The following is a 17098-nucleotide window of genomic DNA, read 5'->3' on the forward strand; positions in this document are numbered from 1 at the left end:
CTGAGTCGTTTCCACAAAACATAGCCATCTGAAACACCAAACAAAAAAATTACCAACCTGGTGTTGAACAATCTTATAAAATTTAAAGTTTCAAACAAACTGAAATACTTATTTAAAGACGTATAAAAATTAATGCTAAATACGAAAGAATAATAAAAATAGCGAAGCTTTTTAAGTAGTCAAGCTAATAGTAAAACAATTTAAGTAACTGATATAAAAAATATAAAAAAACGATGAGGTTTGAAGAAAATAACTTGGTAGGACATGCACATCTAACAGTCCGTAATTTGTTTAGCTCTATAGTAGAGTAATTAGACACTTAAATTTTTTTTATAATTTATATTCGATTAGATCTTTCAATGCTTATACCATTCTATTTTTCGTTTAAGGAAAAATGAAATCAGAAAACAAAACATACATACTAACTTTGAACAAAAACAAAATTTTGTTGAATGGAGATTTATTAAAAGAAATCTACAAATGCATCGAGGATAAAATTAACTTTAACAATGTATTGGCTCTTTATAAGTTATCACAGGTTTCAATTTCTAAGTTCTCAAATGTACCATGCTGTTTAATGAACGTCGTTTCCCTGTTGTTGTTGAGTATAAATAAGAATTAGAGTTAGACTTTAGATGTGTTTCAAAAATATTAGCAAGCAGCTACCTAAACATTGACTTAGAGTTAAATGTGTTTAATGCAGTAATTTTGTGGTTGTGATAACAAAGACCGTAGCATACACGGTAATTCATTGTACAGTAAAACACAAAGTTCAGTTAATTTTCGTTTAGTTTTATCTTCTTTCTTTTTTTTTTGTTTAATTGATTGTTCATTACTAAAAATTTAAATATTTAAATGATATAAGAACTATGTTTAATAGCTCGTAAGAAACTTTATAAGTATGTGGTGTACGACTCGATAATCGAAAGGTTCCTTTGTACACCAGGTCCTTTAGCCCAAACTTTTTAAGCGCTTTTTTTATCGTTCAATAAACTAATGGTCTTTTTTGAAGGTTTGCTTATTGTTGTTAACAGCTCCTGCTTTAAAACTAATTTCAGGAAAAATTACGTGTTTTTTTGACGATTTTAGTTGCTTAAATGTAGTAAGGTATTGTTCGTTTATGGGTAATGTTAATGCTTTCGAAGTGTCTGTTTCTGACGAAGTTAGACGCATGAAATTTAATAATTCAGACTACACATGGACAAAACTTACTGCGGTAAACGAAAAAATAGAATTCGCTTTTTATGTAGTTTTTGAAGGCAGAGACGCAATTTCTGATGAGAGTTTTATGGTAGAATTTTAAATGTGTCGAGGCATATGACCATGTAGCAGATACATGGAAGTTGATGCCAAACATGGTCAAAAACTATGAAAATGCGTCACTTGCTAAAAAGAACAAGCTTTTTGGAGGCTGTACAAGAAGTAACAAATTTTCAAAATCTTTTTGTTATAAACTTGTATTACTACAACCCAAATATAGACATTTTTAGCCATATGTTAGGGTATGCTGCTAAGCTATTTTAGTTGGAGCTAAAATATTAAAATAAGATGTTGAAAAGATGAATAGTCAAAAAAACATTTGAAATTATAAAGTTTCTTGATAAGTTTTGTTAGGTTAAAGTTTCTCACTTGAAAAAAAACTGCTACAGTTGAGAAAAATTAGAACAAATAGACTAAGATGGTTGTTTTCATTTTATTTATTAATACATACTGTAAAATCTATTTTCATTTAATAAATGTTTACTGATTTTAATTTTCGTTTTAAGCAGGTCATTATATGCAATTAAGTTTTTTGGTAGGAGAATTTAGACTTATACGTATTTATTAGTTTTACTTTTTTCAGAAAAAAGGTAACAATGCTAATAGTTAAATTGATTTTCATATAAAATATATCATTTGTTTTATTTTTATATCTCTTTGGTTGAGAACTTAATTCTAAACCATTATTTGGTTTTACCTAGTTTTAGATTCTAATTTAGTACCAGTTTTCGAAAAATTAGTCTTTATGAGCTATCTACGAACAATTTTGTACCTAAAAATAAATATATTTTTACATAGTTCTATGTTCATGCTAATCTTTTTAGAGCGACTAACATTACTTATATTCTAATCAAAAAAATATAATGATCGAAAAGTCTTTATGTACATCAGGTCCTTTGACCATATTTTCAGCGTTGATATCATAACTGTTTTCAATAAATTGTTCCAAAAATTATTTATCTGACATAAATTCAGCTACATTTTTTAAGTTAAGCTGCATATTTAAATATAGATATAACGATTAAGGACATTAAATCTATACCAAATAATAAATTTTTCTGAAATTTATAGATTTCTATAAATAAATACTCAACGCTTAAAATAATATTTTACTTCAACTAATAATGACAATAAATTTTAGTTTAAGTATGATTTTGCAATGCTAAGTTTCAAACTATTGAATTAAAACATATTAATTTTAAGTAGTTCTATTTTAAAATAACGACTAAATAATATTGGTTAAATGACTATTCAAATTCTAACTATTCAAATTCTGACAATTCAAATTCCAACAATCTGACAATTCAAATTCCGACAACTCAAATTCCGACAACTCAAATTCCGACAATTCAAACTCCGACAACTCAAATCCCGACAATTCAAACTACGAAAATCTAAACTCGGAAAATTCAAATTCGAACAATTTAAATTCGGACAATTCAAATTCCGACAACTCAAATTCGGACAATTCAAATTCCGAGAACTCAAATTCGGACAATTCAAACTACGACAACTCAAACTCGGACAATTCAAACTACGACAATTCAAATTCGGACAAATTAAATTTCGACAATTCGAGTTCTGACCACCCAAACTCTAACATTTAAAATTTTTAAACTCAAATTGTGGCAATTTATATTTCGATAATTTAAATTCGGACAATTAAAGTTCGAAAAATTTAAATTCTAGCAACTTAAACTCCGACATTTCAAACCTGACATTTTTTATTTTGACAATTCAAATGCCGACAACTAAGACTCCGATAAAAAAAACAATCAACATACAAAAAATGTTTCAAGAATTATTTATTTTTATAGCAAGTACCTCGTTTAATTTTTTGCTATTAAAGCTTTGACAGCATTGATTGTTTAATTTATTATTATTTTAAATAATAAATTTTAATTTTAAAATAAATACATAAGAATATTAAAATAAAATTCTATTTTATAAAAAGTTTAACAATAAGAATATATTTTTATCTTAACTTTTGATTGTATATCTCCATACTTGTCGTTTTAAAGCGATGTGTTTTTAAATTTGTTAAGTTTTGTTTTTAAGTCTTCAAGATGTTATGTTGTCTTTTAATCTCCTTTTGTTATAGAGTAGAGTTTGGCAACTTATGGCCCGCGGGCCAGATCCGGCCCTCAGAGTGAAAATGACCAGCCAACTAAAGTCAATAATACAAAGTTTTTAATACACTTTGTATCATAGTTTTACACAAAAAAAACTGTACGAATTTGACTTGAAAGAAACATATTTTGAAAATTGAATTTTAACTTATGTATAGTGATAAAAACACCATTTTTGTCGTAAAATTTTGTTTAGTTTAAAATCAGAGGTAATATCTTTCCTTATATTAAACCAATCTAAGAGACACGCTTGGTTATAATACGCGGTCCTGGCGGTTACTGACTATAACGCGCTAATAAATTGATGTCCTTAGGTAGTTCTACGCTACTTTTTATATAATCTCGTTAATTAATAAAGTAGGCATACAGAATATAAACTTGACTTGTACTATTAATCTAATAGATTATAAGTTTTGATTAAACCTAAACTTCTGTTTATTAAAACAGTTTTATAAAGCAGTTAGATTACTTAAACTATAATTTATTGTTAGAAAGCTTAAACTTCTTGTAAAATGAAATCGATTCAATAAGTTTAGACTATATTTACAATGAATTAACGTGCAATAAACTACAACAAATTGTACTAACAAAATAATTCGACATGAAATACTTCGGCTTAACAGCCGAAGCGACGAAAACAAGAAATATTATGGATTAATATAGTGTCGTACAAAACATTTTATAAATTTAAGCTTTTCATGAACTAAAGCATTACACTAAAATTAAAATATAATTACGTTTTCTATTATTCATACTAGAAAATATTTCGTAGTATTTAAAAACAATAATGTTTTTAAACTTTATAATTACCTATTCTATTATTCAGAGATATTTAAAAAGATAAAATTTAATATCCCTTAATTTGTGTAATGATTACTTTAAAATTTTATTTTAAATTTGATTAGATTTTTGTTAATAAAAAAGTAATAAGTGATCAAGTAACTGTGGTTTTTTAATATAAACAATAACTGTTCGACATATACTGATTTAAATAATTTTTTCTCAACGAAACAATACTTTTTAATTACATTACTAATTTAAATTTATATCATCGTAAACATAACCACTATAAAAAGTACTAAAAACGTATTCCCAACAGTTTGTAAACCTTAAATTTTGTAATAAATAGTTATAAAATATAATTTTGACTTTAAGAAAAGTTTGATTATAAAATTGTTTGTCATCTAAAAATACAAACATTTTCAATTTAAAATGTTGATACATATACTTATTTAAATTGTGTTATCTAATTATGTTGCCATAAGAAAATAAAATAATAGTATGGTAAAAAAAATGTTTTATCAGTTTCGGCTATAATATTTCAAATCTAAAAAGCAACATTTGATAAAACTTATAATTCTCATTACATAATTTATAGTAACATATGTGCCTATTTTAGTCGTCTTGTCTAAATAGTTCAATTGTCGTAGTTTGAATTATCCGAATTTGAGTTGTCATATTTAGAAATGTCCAAATTTGAGTTGTCGGAATTCAAATTGTCCGAATTTGAATTGTTCAAATTTGAGTTGTCGGAATTTGAATTGTCCGAATTTGACTTGTCGGAATTTGAATAGTCTGAATTTGAGTTGTCGGAAATTGAGTTGTCCAAATTTGAGTTGTCGTAATTTTAATTGTCCAAATTTGAGTTGTCGGAATTTGTATTGTCGAGTTTGAGTTGTCGGAATTCGAATTGTCTGAATTTGAGTTGTCGGAAATTGAATTGTCAGAATTTGTATAGTCGTGCACCCATAATATTCACAAAAATGACAGTTTTCTAGATTAGGTAGCAAAATAAGTTAACAAAATTTTTTTTTAGTTCTTCAGTTTATCAAACAAACGTTTCGAGTCCTGATCAACATTTCAAATGAAGTTTAATGATATCAGAGTATTCCTAAAACGAATTAAATTCTATGTTATTGGTGTCGTAAAACAATCAAAGATCTTTCAATACTTACTTTGATCTAAAGTTTTTAGCTTTTATAAAGAATTAGTTAGAATAATTTGTTAATTGTACGTTTTTTACCTTTAATTTGGTTCACCGTCGGCTTTTTCATTAGCTTATTTAAATTAAAACCATGTAAAGTGTAAATAGCTTCAAAACACAAATCAGGTTCTTTATAATATATTACGATCTAAAAAAAATACATATCGGTTTATAGTTATTTTACAAACAATATTTTACAATATTTTACAGTATTTAAACGTTTCTTATAAAATGTATGTAATTGCCAATTAGAATTCTGAACGTCTATTTCTAAAATATTTTTTAATTTAACTATGAAAGTTAATTTTTGATCTTTCATTATACATTGGATTGAATCATTACGCGATACTTTCAGGATAATTTGTTCTTTCTTTATATTGAAGACGAACAAATTACTACTTACGCTTTGAAAGATAGGGTTGTGCGCAGCAAATGTGTTTAGCAAAGAGCTTATATATATATTACAGCTACAATCTTGCACAACTATTTGCTTTTAGCAGGAATCGGGATACTCAGGTAGTTTCGGTCTGCAGAGCAGCATTATAGTTTCACTTAACTCTACATGCTAATTAGTCCGAAATGGGCAATATACGGCTATCAGGCTGGACGTCGCCCACCAAGCAAAAATATCTTGCGTGCGACGTACATTTAAACTTAAAAATATCTTGTTAAAATAAGTAACATTTAGCTTTTTATGTTAAATGTGCTCTTTAAATGTTCTAAAATACATATATATGAATATAACTTCATATGCCCTACTTATTAAATGGTTATATCGTTACAACTTCGTATCTAAAGGTTGTTTTCTTTTTTTTTTGTAATAAGTCAGTCAGCCAAAATATATTTTTTTATATGTTTGACCGGTAACTTTTTTAAAACCCGGCACGTCAACAAGAAAAGTTTTCCACCCTTATTATATGTTGTAAAAGATAAAACAAAAATCAAAAATAAGTTAATACAAAATATTTATGAATAGTTATCTAGTAGTTAAATTGATTCATACCCGACTAAATCTTAAAACGAAAAATGATGTATATTTCCTGTATGAAAAAACATCGTAATAAAGTAAGAAGCTTATTTGTAGTTTTTATAACTGCACCTATGAGTAATAATTTAAATCTAAAGAATTAAGAAAACTTCATGCCAACTGCAGTAGAACGAGACTTTTAAACTTAAAATCTAACAAAACCACTTCATACATCTACAACATTTATCAACAGTTTTTATAAAAATAGATTTTATTACATTTATGTAGCATATCTTCATGCTTTAGCTTTAATTTTTGTGCATCATATATTGTACAAACATAGGCAATAATCATTCCAATGACACCCATCAAAATCAGTGTAACCTTCATATCTTGACTTTTGATGTAAATTTTGATGCGTTTTGTCTCGTCCATAGTATTTATAATCCAGTTATTTACTTCCTCGCTAGTTACCTTTACATATTTAAGGTAGTCTAATTTAACATCATAAGTTTTTTTTTGGTTGTCTATATTTCTAAAGGTATACCTAGATCCATGAGCAATACCAGCAAGGACTAATTCACCACCAAGTTTATAAACTAATGGGCTACCAGAGTCTCCTTTAAGAATATGTCCTCCCTTGTTTTCTGCGCGAAGACAAATGCAGTGCTCCAGATTTCTATTTTTTCAAAAGCAGTAAAATTATCAACAACTTTCGCGTCCTTATCATACTTAAAACAACACCGCCTTTCAGAGTAAACCATTTTTTTAACTAGTATGTCATTCTGAATATCATAATGCGATTCGTCCTTCCATTTTGTACAACCCCAACCCAACATCGTATAGTTGTGTTCAATTGGTGGAAAGTTATCAAGTATTTTTTCATTATTCCCTAGATTTGCAAGTTTTATTTTCTTGACAAACGAGTTTGCAGCGTTAGAAACAGGTAACGGATTCTTGAAGTAGAGCAACGCTAAGTCGTAAGTACCATCTGTTTCATAGTAACTTTCATGGTAGGGAATAATTTTGTCGACTTTCATTTTCTGTTTCTGCTCCCTATTTATTTGTTCTCCTTCGGGATGTTTCGCTTCATCCGAGTGAACGGTTCCAACGACTACGCTGATGCCAGAACACTTTCTAGTTCCCCTTTCATCCACTCGATCCAATACGCAATGAGCGGCGGTAATAACAAAATGCTCGTCTATGATCGCTCCTCCACATATAAAACTGTCTATATTTTCTGCATTCTTCTCAAAAAGTTGCACTGCAAAAGGAAACTATCCGTCTACCGCTTTTTTGCCACCAATCATTTGACCATCGCTGGTGCAAACGAAGTACAACAAAACAAAAATTAAGAGCTTCATTTTTTCAATAATAATCACTGCATATTTTATCAGGTTGTGATGAAAATATAAGAGCTGGAAACTGTTTGATTATTATAAATTATTATAAAACAATTAAGGAAAAAATTTTAAGAAGTTTTATAAAACGTGTGAAAACAAAACTGCAGAAATGCGTAAACAGGTTTTTGCATTTTCAAGGGTTGACATTATTTTAGTGTAAAATAAAACCAATCTGAGTTACTAGAAACTAGCCTAAGTCAGCCTGAATTTGTAAGAAAACTAAAAAAAATGTAAGAGCAGCTGCAGATAGTAAATAATGCTTGAATGCATAGTCAAGTCATTGTAATAACAAAAAAACATTAAGTTAAAGAAAAAAACATAAAAAAAAGTATTTGCAATCAAAAAAACTAGCCTGAGATTAAGAAAAAACCCAAAAACCCTGCGTTTTACAATAAACTTCAAATAAACCTGAGCTTTTTCAAATAACCTGAATAAATCAAAATTTATTTAGTTCTTTAAAATAATCTTTAGATTAGTAATTTTAACTATTATAAAAAAAAAACATTACACTTAAGTAGTATTTCTAATAAATATAAACCAACAAAAATAGTCATAAACACCTGTTGAAATGTCTAATAATGCTAAAAATTTAATTGAAATTAAGTTTAAAATCTTTTACTTATGCAGTTTATAAGATTTTCAATATTTAGATTTTAATAACCTTAAAATATAAAAAATAGACGGTTTTTTTGAAAGTTAAAAAAATTACTGTATTTTAAAGGTTTAAATATTAGTAATGGACTTACTGTATAATTTTAAAGAAAAATGTTTGAAAAATAAAGGAAAATTTATATTTTTTTAAAAATTTTAAAGTAAAAAAAAGGTGTTTTTTTTTTAAGTTAAAAAAATCCTGCGTTAAAAAGACTTAAAAATCAGCAATGGACTTACTGTAAAAATTTAAGATGTTTGCTTTTAAAATAAAAGAGATAATACATTTTTAGTAAAACAGTTTTTTTTGCGGTTTTGGTTTACTCCTTTTACAAGAAACCTTGGGATGGGTTTGTTTTGTACGAAATAACTGTTGCATGGAGTCTACTTTTGCACAAGGTGTTACTTTGGCGTATATTTAGAGTCAAGGTTAGGGCTAAGGCTAAGGTAAGGGTTTGAGTTATGGCTAGGTTTAGGATGAATAAATGCAAAGTGACAACTTGTGGAAAAGTTAAGCCATGCAAAAGTGTCTTTGTTTAAAAGCAACCCTTTGTGCAAAAGTGACACCCACCCAAAAAACTTAATGAGTTAACTGATTTTGATCATTTATACCTTAAAAGTTACTTTGAACTTTGTAAAGCTGTTAAAAATTTCTGACAGCTAAGGTCAAACAGTACATAACAAGCATTTGCAAAAGAAGCAAAACTTGTAAAGATTAAAGTGAACTCCCCCAGCTCTCAGAGGCCTTAAGAAAATCTTTGTGTTAAAAATTTTACTTAAATTAAAGCTATTCTAACTTATTGAGATTTGAACTAAAAAAATCATTAAGTAACTTTAATTATGTTGATTACAGCTAATTAATTAATTGAACCGCATATATGTCATTTAAAAAATATTTTAAGATCAAAAATACTTTACAACTACTTTTATTGAAACATGATAATTGAAAAGAAATGACTATTAATGAAAAGAAAACTAACTAAAAAAAGACTACTGTATTATTTCTATGTTTCTTATTTCATTTTCATAAACTTTTTTTTCAGAAATTTCAAAACTATTGCTCCTATCCATTACAATCATTAAAATATATAGTGTAACTTTAAAATCTCTTGTATATTGCAATTAAGACCTTTTTTTTTGATCTTCATACATTTTTAATTTTCAATAAAAACCCATAATATCTAGAGTAAGTTTTTAATTCCTCTTTAAATTTAATTAAAAACTCCCTTATGGCCGTTTACTAGTCATGGGCCCTACCTTTGATCTTTTTGTAGCTCATTGTCCCCTGACCTGCTAAGATACCATGTAAAGGGTCTACATGGATCTCTTTTGAAAGCCCTGATATAAACAGCTCTTGAAATGATTTCAAATGTTTCTTTAGTATAGGGTTTCCCAAAGTGGGCGATATCGCCCCCCTGGGGGCGATTTTAGTTATTTGGGGGGCGATAATTAGTAAGGGGGCGAAAGGGTGGGCGATAACTAGTAATGGGGCGATAAGGGGGCGATTTTAAAATTTCGGGCTGTCATGAGATGTTTACTTTTTTCTTGCTATTTTACTAATATTAACTTGCTATTAATTGTTTGACCCTGAGGTTAAACTTAAACAAAAAAGTTTATTCTATTAATGTAAAAAATAGAAAAAAATCAAGTGCTTATGACTCCTACTTTCAAGTAAATACTATATTTTCATTCATATACTTCCTTGTTTAACAATTACATATATCATAGATGATTGAAATCCCTCTCACTATTTTATAAACTGATATATATGTTATTTGGGATCATAAATGGTTTGTAAAAATCTATGTTATTTTTTATTAACTATCACCTAATGATATTTCCAGTTGTTTTTTGAAAAGTCACCAAGTAAGACTAAGAAATAAAACTATACAGGGTTGCCAATTTACCTAGAAACCTGGAAAAACCTGGAACTTGACAAGTTCGGCAAAAAAAACCTGGAATTTTTAACGATTTTAACATATTAAGTAGTAAAATTTAGATTTGACACAAAATAGCTATCATATAGATAAAAATATGGATTCCTTCGAGGCAGATACTTTTGAAATAAACGACATACAGGAAACCTTCTCAGACTTACAAACTGACCTTAAACTTAAAGTAAATTCTTCCAAAGAACGATATGAAAGCTTTGGGACTCAACAAAAACTAAGGCAAAAGTATCCAATCATTTAAGAGGAATTTAGATTGTTGTTTATAGCTTTTCCTTCTAGCTATGTTGTTGAGAAAGCTTTCAGTTCAGTTACCAACATCTTGAGCAAAAGATCTGATCTAGATATTTATAAAGGAGGTGACTTAAGGCTCTATTTTACTGATTAAGAATCAGATTAGAAAAACTTGCAAGCAGTCATGAACCTCATCCTTCACATTATATTAGACTTCAGTAGCAGACATTATTTTATGAAAGTTTTTTAATTTGATTTAATCTTTTGAAAACTTCTTATTTAACCTGGTTTGTATTGTATTTAAGTAGTCTTTAATAATAGCAACTTTATTAAGCTATTTATTCTACAACAGGTTTGCATAATGCCTAATGAATATTAATTACGGTGGACTTCCTCTTGAGTTCGCACTTTTTACCCAAATAAAAAGAGCAAATTTATATTTTCTTATATATAATTAAAATAAAGTCTTTACTAACCAAATATTAATAAAACAAAATGTATATAGTATTTGTTAGCTTATATAGATATGTTTTATTTTAATGAATGTTTATTTTATGTTTTAGTGGATTTCATGTTTATTCATAACATTATTACATATAACATATTGAATTTGTCATTTTGTAAAAAAAAATATGGTAATAATTTTTTTAGTTTGCACTTTTTAATTTCTTTCGAAGTGCGAACTTAAGCGGAAGTCTACTATATTTATTAAATAATTTATGTTTTAAAGTTGTTAATAGTTTTATTTTGACCTGGTTAATTTTGTAGTTCATATTCGTCGTTTTACATTACACTAAAAGTTTTTATAGCATAGTGATAAAATTAAAATATTTGTTTGAAAGACCTTTATTTGAAAGGTTTTTGTTATTACTTGTTTAATCCGTATATAACTTATATAACTATATAACTATTATATGACTGTAAAATTTTGATAACCATTAAAGTTTTAAATTCTAAAATGAATTTTTTGGTTTTAAAAGAGTATAAATTTGAGGTCTCTATTTTAAATGACTTCTACTCTTTCATTTAAAAATTTCTTAAACTCAATTTTATTTTCTAACTTGATTTATTATTGTTAAAAAAATTATTATTATATAAGGAGTTTTAGACTATTAATACAACTGTTTTTTGTTTTTTATTAATTTAATTATATTAGCAATTAGAATATACTTGTTTATTTTAATACTTCAACACTAGCTTTTAGTTTTTCACTATTTTCCTCTGTTAAATTATTATGGGCTAATCATTAGAAAAAAAAACTTTTTAAACAGAATTGAATAAGCCATCAAAAAGACTGCTACAGTTACAAAACAAAATTTAAACCTAGTTAAAAGTTTTTTTTAATTGATTACTTTCTGTTCACAGAATTAAGTGTAAAACATTGGATTTTTTTTTGAATTTAAATAAAGAAAAAAAAATTGTTAGAATTAAGGTTTAGCTCCCTAAAGATTATTCCAAGTCAAGTACTATTTCATGGTATTCTACTACGAAACAAATAGTTTAAAAAGTTTAAAATTAAATTTTTAACTAACTTGCTTACAAAATATCTTAGTATTGAAATTAATAAATTTACTGCATTAACTGAAGCTGTTGATGAAACCACTTTTCATGTGAGATAATCAACCATTCGGTCAAACTTCCTCAAACTAGATCAGAAATTAATTTTTAATTTTTTTCTTATTATGTGTATAATAAACTGTTAATTTTTTTAGTTTTTTTAATCTCTGGTATAGTTATTTTAGAATATGTCTATTTATAAAATAATTTAAGTATTTTGTGCGGCTTAAATAAGTTACTTAGTATTAACTTCTAAATGTCCAAAATTTGTTATATGAGATATTATTATAATGTCACGTTTAAGTTAAGATTTCAGATGGATAACGTAAGGCTCAGATCCAGTCGCAGATCCAGTCGAATTTCGACCCGCTAAGTAAATTGAAAACTACTTGTGCATAATAAATAAAATTTATTTTTTTGATACTTAATATTTTAAAATACGCTTTGATTTCGTTTTCAGTTCACAATATTATTTCCTAGATCACAATAATAGTACATGAGTTTATTACAACTTTGCTCGAGTTTTTTAATTTTCTTATTTGTTATTTTTTTAAAATCATGCAGCCCGCAATTACATTTTTTAACGAGTTGAAACTAGAAAAGATTTTTTAGTAAATATGAATTGCTGACTACAAAAATTGTCCACCACTGACTTAACAGTTTCATTAGTTTCAAAACAGTTCATATTTAAACAGGATTGATTACAGATAACACAAGGCTTTTTAATAATTAAGTATTTTGATACACTTTACTGGGCTTCTAAGAAAATAACTGTAAATTATTTTCTCAAGCCCTGTAAACTACTTTGAACACAAAAGTGCGTGCATAAGAAGTACCAGACTAAATTACATTTCGAACACAACTTTTTGTAGCTCAAAAGTTTGTACTCAAAAGAAAAACTACTTTGTGAAATCAGGAGGGGGGGGGGCGATTTTTTTTTCAAATTACTGAAAAGGGGGTGATTTAGTAAATCAGTTTGGGAAATCCTGCTTTAGTAGTTTAAGTGTGTTACAATATTAAAAAAAAACTTGAGACAAGATTCATTCAAAGACATTTTTATTGAGCAAACAAGTAAAATTCATTTCTGCTAACCTTTATCAACTACTTGTACTGATTTTTTTTTGTATTCCATTTATAGTTTGTTTTGAAAATGTAAGAAATGAATGTACTATTAGTTGTTTTTTGTGTGGGTAATGTTTTTATATAATTGTTTTAGAGTGTAGTCATTTTAATTTGTTGTATTTAGAAACCTAACTTAAATTAGTATTGTTGTGCTTGCATATGCTATTTAGCTTAGTAACTAAACTAAAAATCCTTTTTTGATTTAATTTCAAAAACTAATTAGCTGTCCATGTAAAATTTTATAAAGTCTTTTAAACAACTCCAGAAGTGTATTGAGTAAGTTGCATTTAAAATGATTAAAGGGTTGCCACACACCACTGGCGGCTTTAGACTGGTTTTTGAAAGCCTGTAAAAAAATAAAATTAATAAAAAAAGTTTAGATTGTTAACAGAAAACGTTTTTTAATGAAACAACTACGTTAGTAAAGCTGTTTGTGCTTTCTTACTAGTGTTTCATTTGCTGAATGTTGAATTTACAAAAAATAATAAAAAAAAGCACAAAAAATTTAAAGCACTTTAAAAATAGCTAGAACTAGTTTTAAAGTATAAATTCATTAACATTTTATAAAAAAATTCTGATTTTTAACAGCTTATTTGAAAAAGGTTAGCTTGAAATATATAAGACTTTGCATAAAATAATTAATTTAAAATGTTAGTATATGTAGACAATTTAGTTTATATGGATGGTACACTATTTTTGAACAAGATGCTACAAATTAACTTTAAAAATGTTTATTGTCATTATTTCAATATTGTCATTTAAAATAAATAACTTTGGTGAAATATTCATTGTGTGACTGATATCGCTATCTTTTACTAAATATAAGATAAAAATAAATGTACAACTAATAAATACACAAGACTAGTATAAAAGTGCAAGTCAAAAACTACTTCGAACTAAAATATTTTACTCTATTTTCAAGAAAAATTTAACTAAAGTAGTCCTGTTAATTTATCTCCTTTTTATTGGAAATTAGGAAAATATTTTAGTTCGAAGTAGTTTTTGACTTGCACTTTTATACTAGTCTTGTGTATTTATTAGTTGTACATTTATTTTTATCTTATTGTCTGTGCATTACTTTTAATTTGAAACGTATATTAGTATGTAAAGTAAGCTGTCAAGCTTAGTTTTTGAATATAAGTAATAATTTTATAGCTCATCTAGTAAACTGCGATAAATTAAAAGTTAAACTTATACACATATACTACTGAACGTACCCAATATGGTTAAAAAATTCAAGTTTGTTTTATAAACAAGATTGAAAAACAAGAACATGCTATGATAGTAACAAGACAGCCCGAATCATTATTATCCAAATATCTAGCAAGATCCCTATAAAATAGACGGGTTAAAGCGATATAAAAGGTCTCTTGTTTCAGTTCGCGCCTAATACTGAAACGCCTAGCCTTATACACTTTATGAATACACTTTTACTATAAAATTTTTCAATTTATATAGAATATTTATAAAATATATACTATATTAATTGTTTTAAAAACTTCAATTTTCAAATTTAATTGTTAAAACAGGGGTCGGCAGCGTTTTATAAGTGTTATATAAGAAAAAGTTGCTCGCAGGCTGCACTGTATAAAAAATGTTTTTACGGTCAGCAGGTATTTTAAAACACTTGAAGTAATCAACACATAAAAATTGTTTTTTTTTTCTTTGAGTGATACAATAAGCAATAGTAAAGCACTAGTATTAAATATTATAAAATAAAGAGTCTAATTGTAAAATTTTAACACGTTATTATTTTATTACTGTTTTTAAAAGGGTATGTTTTTAGCTAAAAAGTACCTTGCGGGCCGCAGATTTTGGCTTTGAGGGCCGCGGTTTGCCGACCCTTGCATTAATTAAAGCTCTATTTTATTATTGTTATGGTTTTAGCAATTATATTTATAAAATAACATAATTTAATTAAATTATTTGTTTTAAATAGTGGTAACAATCTACCATATAGTGATGTCATCCGGTAAATTTACTTTTTTATAAAAAATAATAAGTTAGACTTCTCGTTAACTTTTTCCACAGAAAAAGTAGCTAGAATTCTCAATTAGCAGTTAATCTGTTCATTACTCAAGCGAAAATTACAGTTAGTAATCTCAATTACAGCAAATTATTCAATATGGTATACTCTAAAGATCCTACTAACTCAAGAAATGCTGATGATGTTGCCAGATTGGTTAGTATAAGTTTTAAAATTTTATTAACAGTAACTTTTTTAATTTATGTAACAAAACTCTTTTGCTTTTAAACTTGAGTAAAATACTTTCATTAGCTTAGATTATGTTTCTCATGTGTATGAATTCAAAACTAATTTGCAAAATAAGCAAAATATGCAAAATAAGTTTGTCATATTCAAGTAATAACTACTAATTCGTGATCTCACATTTATAAAAAAACATATTAACAGCAACTTGATAGCCGCTCGAAGGCTCTAACAATTATTCATAACCATCTAATCGCCCTGCAAATAAGTTTTCAAAGGGATGCGGCCAGATTGTCGCATGAATATAACGCTAAATTTATTAATCCTTTGCTAAACTTAAGAAGCTGCATCCTACGTTCAGGGCAAAGCGAAAAACGCAAGTTAGTTGATTAGTGGTTGTATAATGTTTATATAAGTTTTAGTATAAAAGTCAAAATTGTTTACAAAGATATTATAATTAAAGTTATAACTACTTAGTAAAATAACAGGCATATAAATGTTTATAAAAGTCTTTTTAGGTTTTAAAATGTATCACCGGTTAAAAAACTTATGAATACTTTTAGTAATTTTACTAACCTAACAAAAATACAAGTTTAGATTGAGTAAAAGCTGCTCATAATTTTTTTTTAATTTGAAAGTAGTTCTTAAAAGTTATTCATACATTTTACAGACTTGTGTTTTGTTTGTCTTTAAAGTAACAAGCACTTGAAAGACTTTTTTAAACTAAACATTGTATTATTTATTTAAAGCGCAAGGTTGCAAAGTACAATTCTAGCGTTAGAACAGTCGGGCATAGAGCAATACAGCAGATTATCAAAATACTGCAACGCATTAGCAATAGGTAACAATTACTTTATTGTATACAAGTTTTACTTAGTTATGTGGAATTATAATATAAGCAAGAATTTAAATATCTCTAACCTTCTTATACATACTTTATTGATCTACATGTAATCAGTTTAGAAAATTGTTTTAGAATTTTATAGAAATTAAAAAAAATTCTAGTTTACGAAAACTAATAACAATATACAGTTTTATATTTTCTCAAAGCTACATAGCACTTAAAATGTTAAGTATGTTTTAATAACAAAAACTTTGACTATCTTTGCAAAATACAACAATTCAATACAAACTTATTTTTTTATTAAATTAGCTTTTAAGCATAACTAATTTATTATAAGTTCCAAACTAATTATGATATGAGCTTGTTTATTTATATAAGAACTTCGTCTTTTGTAAAACTATGTTTGTATGCAACTTTAATTACCTTAAAACCAAAAATGGCTTCAAGTTTTATCTATAACTGTTTATTAAAAATTGAACACTTAAAAAGTAAATCAAAACCTTTTTTAATAATACAACAATACTTTTAATAGGATCATTCAAATATTATTTTGCAAAGATAAAATATTGAATGATAAAAGATACACTTTATGTTACTTAAAATTTATGAGCATCAATTACTACTATCATCATTAAACAATAACACTGTTCGTGAAAACTTTTATTACTCAAGACATTTGTTAACAACATATCAAATTTAAAACTTAGAAAGCATTAGCTATTTCATATATAATTTTTTTTTTTATTAAAAAAACTATAGTACAACATTTCTATCTATAATAAACCAAAACAA

General features: G+C 26.7%; 1 protein-coding gene across 1 annotated transcript; it reads right to left on the bottom strand.

Annotated features, from left to right (window-relative positions):
• Positions 1-6939: 6939 nt before the first annotated feature.
• On the bottom strand, positions 6940-9567 carry LOC145836512 (mite allergen Der p 3-like). Its single transcript, XM_082944307.1, has 2 exons — positions 9564-9567; positions 6940-7604 (listed from the first exon to the last, which is right to left on the bottom strand). Exons 1-2 carry the CDS (start codon positions 9565-9567, stop codon positions 6940-6942), a joined length of 669 nt encoding a protein of 222 aa, XP_082800433.1.
• Positions 9568-17098: the final 7531 nt, after the last annotated feature.

Source organism: Thalia democratica, chromosome 5 (assembly GCF_965202585.1).
Source record: "Thalia democratica chromosome 5, ktThaDemo2.hap1.1, whole genome shotgun sequence".
Taxonomy (NCBI): domain Eukaryota; kingdom Metazoa; phylum Chordata; class Thaliacea; order Salpida; family Salpidae; genus Thalia; species Thalia democratica.